Below are 10,352 nucleotides of genomic sequence, written 5' to 3'. Positions count from 1 at the left end.
GTTACCAGGGGCTCACAGGGCCCTCCCTAACTCTGTACTTCCCCGAGGAGCAATGAACCCATAGCCTTCTTGTGCTTAGGAACACGAGACAGCACTTTATGTTCTGGGGCCACTTTGAACAATTAAATCACCAACAAAAAGCACAAAAATTCGAAACACATGGCATAAATTGATCATGAAATGGACTCTTGTTTACAGGGTGAGAACTGAAGCAAGAAGGGAGAGTGTTGTCTTGTTCAGTCTCAGCTGGGGAAGGTGTGCATTGGGCGATTCAAATTTTTCGCCACTCTGTGCATGTCTCAAACTTTCAGCGATGGCCGGGTCCCAGCAGCAGGCCTGGGATCCAGCCCAGTGTTCAGAGTGACGGTGAGTGTCCAGCCAAGCCCTGACCCTGTCCAAGGAGAATGGACTCTGGGTTGGCAGATGAGTGTGGAGAGACGTGCCACAACCATTGCCCACGAGGAAGGGAGCGACAGAACCTTGCCGTGCCACTGCCAGGTAAGAGGCAGTGAAGCAATCTCGTATTTATGTTTATGAACATCCATTGCCAGAGTGGACGGGTCTCTGTGAGAGTTCAAGGTATTCCAAACGAGATCCTGGAAATTGTTTTTGTCAAGTTTGGGAGGCTAGCACTGGCTTACAGGCCCTTCTCTGCACTAGGCATGCCTAGCATCCTTCCACATGACAGGTACCATTTCATCCTCAAAAAGCCTGGAGTGACTTGTCCACTGTCACACAGCTCGTCAGAACCCCAGAACCAAAGACCCCCCTGACTTCCAGCCCGGATTCTCTCCCCTGCTCCCTCACTCCCTTTATAAATCTCTTAATCTGCCCTGAAGTTGACAATGGGTGGAAAGCTCTGAGAAAGAGGTTGAAAGAGAGAAATATTATAGAGTAAGAGGGCTCCCCAAATCTAGCTAATTCATGATCTGAGCAAAGAAGAACTGAGAGACAAAATTGGAGGCGGGGAGGGCAGACTTCCAGTTAAGCCCCCCTCTCGCCCATGAAGGGGCTAAACTTGGGTGCCCGGCAATCGGGGCAGCAAGGGGGTGGCTTGGAGAGCCTGCCCAGCGCTGCCCCTGCAAAGCCCTCCCTTCCCCTGACTCCGTTTCTTTTCCTCCCTCCCTCTCTTTCCTCACTCCCACCCACTCTGTCCCCTCCCACTTCCTCTAGAGCCCTCTGCCCTTCCCCATGGCCCACTGATCAGACTGCCAGTGTCTGACGCAGCTGGTGGATGTGACCAGACAAGCCTCGGACTGACGCTCCCCAAGAACAACTTCTGCCACAGCCTTGCGGAGGGGAAGGGGACCGACACCTCTGGCTCTGGGTCTCTCTCCCTCCTGTGTTCCTGCTGATCAGGGTCTCCTGGGTTTCCCTTCCCTTTAACCTTTTAGGGGGGCCTCCACCATAAGCACTGTTAGAATCACTTGGGGGAGTTTTGTAGAAATGCTGACACACGGGGACTAATTCAATGAGACTTTCTGGAGCTGCGACTAATAGTGTCGCTGTGATCCCTGAGGCTGGCTGCTCGAGACATATATGAACATCCGGCTTGCTTCAGCCCTGCCCAGCTGTGTGCGTTGCCCTAGGCATGTGTTGACAAAAAATATCCAGCCTAAGAGAAAACTTTTAAGAGTTTATTTGAGCCAAACTGTTGACAATTGCCAGGAAGCAAAATCTCCACGGATTGAGAAAATGCTCCACAAAATGGCAGTTTGCAGTTTATTTTATACATAAAATTAAAGGAGAAAGGTTACATGAAATCCATCGGTGATAGATTAAGGGGGTGGGAGAAAGCAAAGCGGGAAAATCTTTGGGATTGTATAAAAGTACATTAGAGAGACAGGTACTCCTCCCACGCAGGTGAGTGCAGGATAGCTAACAGTTCACTCTTTCCAGCACATAGAGATGGTGATCAGGAGACAAGCATGATAATGAGGAATTTTGCAGTTTCCAGCTTTGGTCCAGAAAAAGGATTAAAGATGTTATTTTACGTACAAAAAGACAAAGAACAGGCCCACTGAAAAGGCACAGATTAACTTAATGAGGAAGCTCAGGGATGTGACTTCCCGCCATGGCCCACCTAGTTAGGAATGTTTATGTTCACACCATCCTCTGTGGTTATTTTCAGTCTGAGCTTGTCAGGTGTAAAACGTGGCCCCTTCTCCATCCACACATGGCATCTGCTGTCACCACCCCAGAAAACCAGAATTCCTGGAGAATCAGGTCAATGATGATACTCATGATACTTAGAGGGAAGACAGTTCACCTATGTTAATTAAAATGTGACAAACTTTCCTGCGTTCTTAAAACACTTGTGTTCAAATAGTTGCATCATTTAGGAACGCAGTGTTTTTCAGTTAGAATATTCTTACCAGAGCAAGAGGCCAAAGGTGCCCTTCACATGGCGCAGAAATGCCATCTTTCAGGATCTCCATGCACAACTACTTACTTCCAAGGGCGGTTTTAATTCAACAGAACAGGCTATGGCATTTTCCCACAAGATTTCACACCAGGCCAGAAAGTAAGACAAACCCTTTGTTCCAAATTCTCTGGTCACCACTTCCTCTGAACTGGCTCTGTGATGAATGCGGGAACTGCAGGGGGAGGTTTCTTTCTCCAGCAGCAGTTAGGAGGCGGCAGGGTGGTGGGGTGGACTACGGAGCATGCAGGGCTTGGGCCCTAGAACTTGCAGGTGAGCAGCAGCCACGTGAGGTGAGAACACAGGTGCTCGGAGTGGGGCGGACATGAGGACAGGCACAGGGCTGGGAGGGCAGGAGTGTTCAGAGGATGGTCGGGAGTGAGGGCTGTAGTTGAGGGTGTAGGGGTGGGTATAGGCTTGGAGGAGGATGTGCTTGGCAGGGCTGAGGCTGATAGAAAGGCCAGGGTGGCCTGTGAGGGGTCCAAAAGCCATACTAAGCAGCACTAGGGGAGGACTGCTGGCTAGAGCAGCTGGAGGGGCCAGGAGGCCAAGACAGAGGCTATTATGTGGCCCAAACTAAGATGGGGCTGTCAGGCTGGAGGACTCGCTGAGGTTGGGGCCTTCCTCTTGGGAGGGAGTCATTGACACAGGTCGGTGTCTGGCTGTCCGTGGATTGGGGACCCGTGACACAGACACCCAGAGTCTTGCCCACCCTGCCTGCTGCGACTGCCTCCTTACTCATTCTTGAGCCTTTCCTTGAGGACGTGAGGATGGTGAAGCCCCTTGGGGCACAGCCAGTGGTCTCTCTCCCACGCAGGGACCTTATAGCCTCATCTCCTGGGCACAAGGACTGCACCAGCTTCTATCACCTTGGACAATTCAGTGTCTGCGAAATACCATCCTACAGAGACTGGGTGCAAGACGGGAAGTAAAGAACTGGGAGCAGGGACACAGGACTCAAGTGAGGGCCCACGATGGCCACTTCCTTCTTTGTGTCTCTCCTCCCGGATCATGAGCACAGCAGCTCATTGGGGAAGGATTTTCAAATGTTAGAATTAGAAAGAGCAACCACAGCCCCTCTCCACTCTTTACAGAGGCTTCGGAGGTAAAAAGGTGTGTTCCAGGCTAAGGGGAGGGAACAGCAGAGCCACACTGACATCCACTCCTCCTGACATGGGTCTGAAGCTCTCCTTGAGTAATATTTACATAAATAACATTATGCATTCTATGTCTTTTGAAATTCCCTGTGGAGCCCAGTGCTGTCTCCTCTGAACGTGGAGCCAGACTCAACTGACCTTTGTCCTTGGGCAAACACCTGGTCCACAGGCACATAAGTGAGCAGGCGTGAGCCCGAGCTCTCTAAAGAGCTAGAGACCAGACAGAGCCCAGGAAACCCTGATCCACCGAGCCCACCACAGCAGCAACGATGCATCAACACATGAAGGTGTGGAATCAAATGTTTCAGGAATTAATCCAGGAGGTGAAACCAGGGCACATATGGACCCTGAAACTAGACGAAAACCTCATTCCCAACAACCTGCAGCCAGGGTGGACACAATACCAGCAGTGGGTGTTTGCCAGGTGAGTGGGGAATTCAATGGAATGCATATCAGAAAATTCTTCCTTACTGTGTATACTTGTTACTTTTCTTGTTCCATTCCATGTTTGTAAACTTAAGATTAGAGGAAGTAAGGTACCCATCACCCAAGAACATTTATCTTCACTTAAGATTGTTTTCCTTAATACAATGAACCCCCAAACAATAGCAGGACTGGGCACTGGTGTGGGCTAACACTTAGATACAGAGAAATCAGGCTGCAGGAGGTGAGGGTGAAGAGCAGAGAGGCAAAGAGAAGAGGAGGAATGGCGCGATTTCATCAAGCACAGGCAACTTGCCTTGGGGTCCAGGAGGGAGGGGCCCTGTGCACTGAGGAGACCCCCTCAGGGACAGGGCGGAGGACAAAGAGGGCTGAGCCACACGCAGCCATCTGAACCCTCTCTACTCCGAGCTAATGGAATCTTTAAAAAGTAGAACCCTTCCAAATCATCCAGAGTCTCGCCTTCTCTTCCAGGTAGGAGAGCAGAGCGCCAAGGATGGGGGTGTTGCCCACCTGCACAGAGGGTGGGGTCCTGGAACTCTATCCCAGGATGAGGAGAGGGGCTCGTTGCCTGCCCACTGCCCCCTCACTGGGAGACGGTTTTGGAAAAAGAAACAGAGTTCTCCTCCCCTGGCAACCTGCCGTTTTCCCAAGACAGGAGCTGGCACCAGGAGTATCTGAGCAAAGTCTCAGCTCATTTGCTTTTTTTTTTTGAGAACTTTGAACTCTGAGCTGACACATGAACACAGCAGCATGACCCAGTGTTGGGGCAGGGCACTGCAGCTCAGACGAACTGGGCCCAGACCCCTTTGCACCATCGACTCTCTGAATGACCCCCAGCAAGGTCATCTCACTCATGGTGGTCAGACCTCTTTAGCATATTCCCTTCATTTCATCCTCACATTCACCCTGTGAGGGGGCTAGGATCAAGACACGGGAAGGAAACCTCGACTGACTCCTTCCTAGCGCCCTCCTAGTCACCATCCCAGACTCCAGGTGTCTCTGCATCAAGCAAGGCCAGGCTAGGCTTCACTTCTGCAACAAATAGACCCTGACATATCAGTGCTTTAACCTAACACATGGACCCAAGGTTACTGAGGCAAAGAAGGAGAGAGCTGGAGGACCTTCCAAGGGATTCTGTGCCAGGTCTGGAAGTGGCATGTATCACTTCGGCCCACATCCCATTAGCCAACTGGTCACATGGTCCCAACCTAACTGCACAGGGGCTGAGAAATGGGAGGGAGGGCATGGATAACTTGCTGAGCACTAAATGTCCCCGCCATGCTGTAGCCCTCTACGTTCCCATAACTCCTATTCTGGGTGCTGTCATGTGCCTCTCTGCCTTCTTCTCTCTCTCCATCTGTCCTGACATGTATTTGTCCAATTATCATAGCTCAAAAAATTGCCCTCCTCCCTGCTGAGATGAAGTGTCATTCTCCTGTATCTTGTGTGAGGCCAGGGACATGAGGAATATGGAGTTTTTCAGGCTACTTTGAGCAATAAATTGGGTTGGAGGGGGGCAAAGAAGAGAGGTCTGGACAATGTGATCTCCCTGTAATCCTGGCAGACTGGGGGGTCCTGGGCAACTGAGAGCAAAGCAGTGCTTTTCCCTAGGATATTGGACCTTTTAAGGTCTCTCCTTGACCTATGGGTCTATGACTTCCTGTCTTAGTCTTTGGGGACAGATACAAACAAAAATTTTCAAACCCACAGACTGAACAGCATATAAGCAACAGAAATGAATTGCTCGCAGCTCTGGAGGCTGGAAGTCCAAGATCAGGGTGCCAGGTAGTCAGGTGAGGGCCCTCTTCTGTGTCGCAGACTACTCATTGTGTCCTCAAGATGGCAGAAGGGCCTACGGAGCTCTGTGGGATGTCTCTTATAAGGGCACTTATCCCATTCATGAGGGCTTCACTTTCAAGACCGAATCACCTCCCAAAGGCCCCGCCTTCTAATGCCATCACCTTGGACGTTAGGATTTCGGCATGCGAGTTTGAGGAGGACACAAACTTTCAGACTGTGGCACCAACACCCACTACTTGCATCCATTTGTGGATTTCAGTTCAAGATTCTTGGGAGCTGATTTAACGGCTAGTGCCGCACTTGTAGCCTTTGACGCACTTCACTCTGCACTTGAGGAAGCCTTGGTTTGGAGTCAGGAACCTGGAGTCCTCATCCTGCCCTTTATGCCACGGAGTCTCTGAGTCTCTGAGCATGACAAGTTCCCAGTGTGTGCTCGTCTCTAAAATGATCACCTTGGACTTGAAGGTGTCCGAGACCCCTTTCAGCTCTGACAGCTTGTGATATGCTATCTTCATGATAGACACCTGTGGGTCACAGCATGTTGGTGGCACAACGGAGATAGAAACAAGGGGTTGGTACTATCTTCCCCCCTAATCCGTGACCTAAGTCACGTCACGTCTCCATGTTGTTGGTTGCTCCTTCCCTCTGGCGCAGCCACAATTTGGCCACATTGAGCCAAGCTGAGGGTCTTTTCTGTCTCCACAGGTTCCAGTGCTCCTTGTGCTTTCGCAGTTGGGCCTCTTCCCAAGTTCACATCCTTTTCCACATGTACTGGAGTAAGAGGGAACCCAAGGGCCAGGTGAAGATGAGAATCTTTGCCCAGAGATGTCGGAAGTGCTGCCAGCCTCCATTTGAGATTCCTGAGTTCACGGAACAGAACATCGCAAGGATCCTGACAAACCTGGTGTTCCGAATTCTTAAGAAATGCTATAGAGAAAAATTTGAGTTACCGAAGGATATTCCTACAGTCAAAGATATCTATCTTGAAGGACCACATGACGTTGACAACTGTGAGGCTTGTCTGCAGGGCTTTTGTGCTCAGAGTGGGTTAGGTCTGACCACACAGCCACCAAAGTCCTTAGCACTTCCCAGAATAAGCTTACCTACCTCTGAGACCCCCATCATTAAGCCTTCTGCCACAGAGAGTAGCGCCACAGTGATAAGGAACGCCAGGGTGGAGAAAAGAAAGGGTCCGCCCAACCCCTGGTTTCCTGAGCCCACACGGGCTCCGAGTCTGAGAGCACACACCAACCACCGTGTGGAAACTAGAATCCAGATCCCCCATTCAAGTGAGAATGTCTATTCCTGCGTAGCCCAGAATCCCAAGTATAGGAAAGCAGGGTTTTGTTGCTCTTTAATTATTCTAATCCTAATCATTGTCGTGGTGGTGATTGTTGTAAAAATCTATGTATAAATCTCAAAAACATGATGCTAATTTTAAAAAGTCAGACACACATGGTCGTATATTGTATGATCCCGTTGAAGTGAAATATTTAGAATAGGTAAATCCAGAGACAAGAAGTAGATTATTGGCTACCAGGGACTGGGGAAAAGGGAAAATGCCAGCAACTACTTAATCTGTACAAGGTTTTGGGGGCTTGTGAGGTTAACAAAAATGTTTGGAATGAGATAGAGGTGGTAGTTGCAGAAAACTAGGAATGCACTAAATGCCATCAAATTGTTCTCTTTAAAATGGTTAATTTAATGTGAATTTTAATGGTTAATGTTAATTTTTTTTCAATTAAAAAAAAAAAGACTACTGGGCCAGCCGAGTGGCGCACTGGTTAAGAGCTGGCTTGGGACACCAGAGGACCCTGGTTTGGATCCCACATATGCGGGCCAGTGACACTGCCCTCTACAGCTAAGATGCTGAACAACAGCTCAACCTGGAGTTGGGCTGCCGTGAGTCGCCTGCGATGGTGTAGGCTGCAGCCCCTGCTGCAGTGGGTTGCCATAGGCTACCGTGTGTAGCTAGCGGCCAGCAGCCAAGGTGAGCAGCCGTCCAGAAGCCGGCGACTGATCTGCCTCACCCGGGAAGAGCGCAATGATGGTGCCAACTTGGGCCAGTGAAGCAACGTCCTCCACAACTAGACTGAAGAACAAAAAACGACAGCAACTTGTCTGTTCCCATCCCCCAATTCCCCAATAAAAATCTTTAAAAAAAAAAGACTGCTGAAATTTTGTTCATTCTCTAGAGAACTGAGACTGAAGCGTTTATGGCTCACAGAACCATATCAGGAAATCTTGAGAAACCTGGGGGCTCTCTCACCAGAATATGTTGCACAGACCCTCTAATGTCAGTCTAGTGGAGGCATTTGCAGCCAAAAGCATTGGCTGAAAACCGGATTTCTAAAGCAGTGGCCTCCACATTGTGGAGGTACACACAGTTGAGGGGTGAGGCAGGACCAGCCACTAAGGTGGGCGAGATATCCTTAAAGCTCCATTTAGTTTTTCTCTATATTTTATTATCTTTTGTTGCATGTTTTATAATGTATGTGAATATGTTAGTAGAGTCAAATAGTGATATGCTGTATAAAGAAATAAATATATACCCATTTGGAGCATCTGCTCCATTTTTCATTGACTGGGTTTCACAGTTAAAAACCCTGGGGCTTGGGGAATGGGGGCTGCTCTGCAGGACCAAGTATAGAAGTGTGTGCGTGGATTCTCACCAGGATTCTGAAACCCAGTAGCTTTTTTAAAAGCTATTCATGAGATTATTCTGATGATTCACGAGAATAATTTTAAGACTCATTCCCACATCTTTTTTATCTGGAAATACGACTCCCTCAGTTTATGTGGCTAAAATTAAAGCAATAGTCGCTTACTGCCAATGCTTCTTTTCCCCGCCCCCTCCCCAGGGACTCCAGCTGTTTCCACAGGCACAGGGTTGGCCCAGCCCATGCCTGCACCCCGAAAACTTCCCCTGGAGCTCTCTCTAGAACTTCCCATTCTTCAGAACTGAAACTCTATGACCATTAAACAACTTCCCTCTTCTCCCCCACTCCCCCAGGCCCAGCTAACCACCATTCTTCTTTCTGTTTCTACAAATTTGACTACTTTAGATACCTCACTTACTAGAAATGTACAGTATTTGTCTTCTTGTAACTGGCATACTTCCCTTAGTAATAGTGTCCTCAAGGTTCATCTAGGCTGCAGCATGTGACAGGATTTCCTTCCTTTTTAAGGTTAAATAACATTCCATTGTGTGTATATATAGATCACAATCTGCTTATCCATTCTCCCATCGATAGACACTTGGGTTGCTTCCACCTCTCGCCTTGTGAGTAGGGCTGCTATGAACATGGTGTGCAAATATTTGAGACTCTACTTTCTTTTGGATATATACCCATAAGTGGAATTGCCGAAGCACGCAGTATTTGTATTTTTAGTTTTTAGAAAAACCACCACCCTGTTTTCCACGGAAGATGCACCATTTTACAATCCCACCATCAGTGCACAATTCTCCACATTCTTGCCAACGCATATTTTCTGTTTTATTTTAATATATGTAACAGCCAAACCAACGGATATGAGGTGATATCTGATTGTGTCTTTGATTTGCATTTCTAGAAAAATTTTTATGGTGCAAGTTTACACTTTCAAGGCAGTATCAGAAATAATAATTGTACATCTCAACACAAACATAACCATTGGGAACGCAACAGAAATGCGCGGGTAAATTCTTCACAGACCTGCTATTCATTTTCAAACATCCAAGCACAGTCTACATATCTATATTAAGCAAACTCCAGGAACTTAAAATGTAATCGTGGGACAAGACAGATCCAAGCACATGTCGAAGAAACAAGCATGTAAGACAAATAAGCATATCCCAGGACCCATAAGTAGCTGGACACTGAGTGACCAGTGATGTGGGGAAGGCGTGCTCGGTCATCAATATAAAACAGGCTTTTAGTGAAAGGCGCATCGTAAAATTTTAAAGATGGGATCAACCTGAGAAATCGTCTTCTCCAACTCTGTTGTTTACAGGTGAGGAAATAAGGCTCATTCAAGATGAAGTGATGTTTTTTCAAATCTCTGTATGTCCACCAAGATGCATATTCTATTTTAGAATCTTTCTGTATTTTTATTTATCTAAATTATTAAATAATATATCTATAACATCATATTCAACAATATATTTGTTTGGGGTGTTATGTAATATTAAATAATTATATATCAATGCAGTGCTTTTTTATTGATTGATATGTAACACCAAGACAAGGTTTTTGCACAAAAAGACTGGGTTTTGTGTTAAAAAACAAAATTTACATAAGTTACGGACAGTCAATATGCCTACACGAGAGCCTGCATTTCCCCTCTTTTCAGACATATTTTCCATTTAACTATAATCAAATATAGCACAACCTTGACATCAAATAAAATTCCAAAATCATTCAAGTAGTAAAACTAATCAATAGAAATTATATTGTCAAAGAGTTAAAAAGAAAAATACAATTGTTTGAGGTTCAATTAAAGTGATTTCTCACTTTCCTGCTCTTTGCATCTTTTAACCTACCTCGCAG

General features: G+C 47.3%; 1 protein-coding gene across 5 annotated transcripts; it reads left to right on the top strand.

Moving 5' to 3' along the window:
* The first annotated feature begins 2,315 nt into the window (after window positions 1-2,315).
* On the top strand, window positions 2,316-7,582 carry RTP3 (receptor transporter protein 3). 5 transcript variants are annotated; one of them, XM_019630664.1, is made up of 3 exons: window positions 2,316-2,695; window positions 3,680-4,003; window positions 6,529-7,582. In XM_019630664.1, exons 2-3 carry the CDS (start codon window positions 3,849-3,851, stop codon window positions 7,235-7,237), a joined length of 864 nt encoding a protein of 287 aa, XP_019486209.1. In that variant the 5' UTR covers window positions 2,316-2,695; window positions 3,680-3,848; the 3' UTR covers window positions 7,238-7,582. The 5 variants fall into 5 exon arrangements, with proteins under 5 accessions (XP_019486209.1, XP_019486226.1, XP_019486202.1 ...); XM_019630681.1 differs by having other exon boundaries at window positions 3,675-4,003; XM_019630657.1 differs by having other exon boundaries at window positions 3,240-4,003.
* The last annotated feature ends 2,770 nt before the right edge of the window (window positions 7,583-10,352 follow it).

The sequence above is a fragment of the Hipposideros armiger genome, unplaced genomic scaffold (genome assembly GCF_001890085.2).
Source record: "Hipposideros armiger isolate ML-2016 unplaced genomic scaffold, ASM189008v1 scaffold_18, whole genome shotgun sequence".
NCBI lineage: Eukaryota > Metazoa > Chordata > Mammalia > Chiroptera > Hipposideridae > Hipposideros > Hipposideros armiger.
Note: the sequence above shows the minus strand (reverse complement) of the source record. Positions and strands in the feature narration are given on the sequence as shown.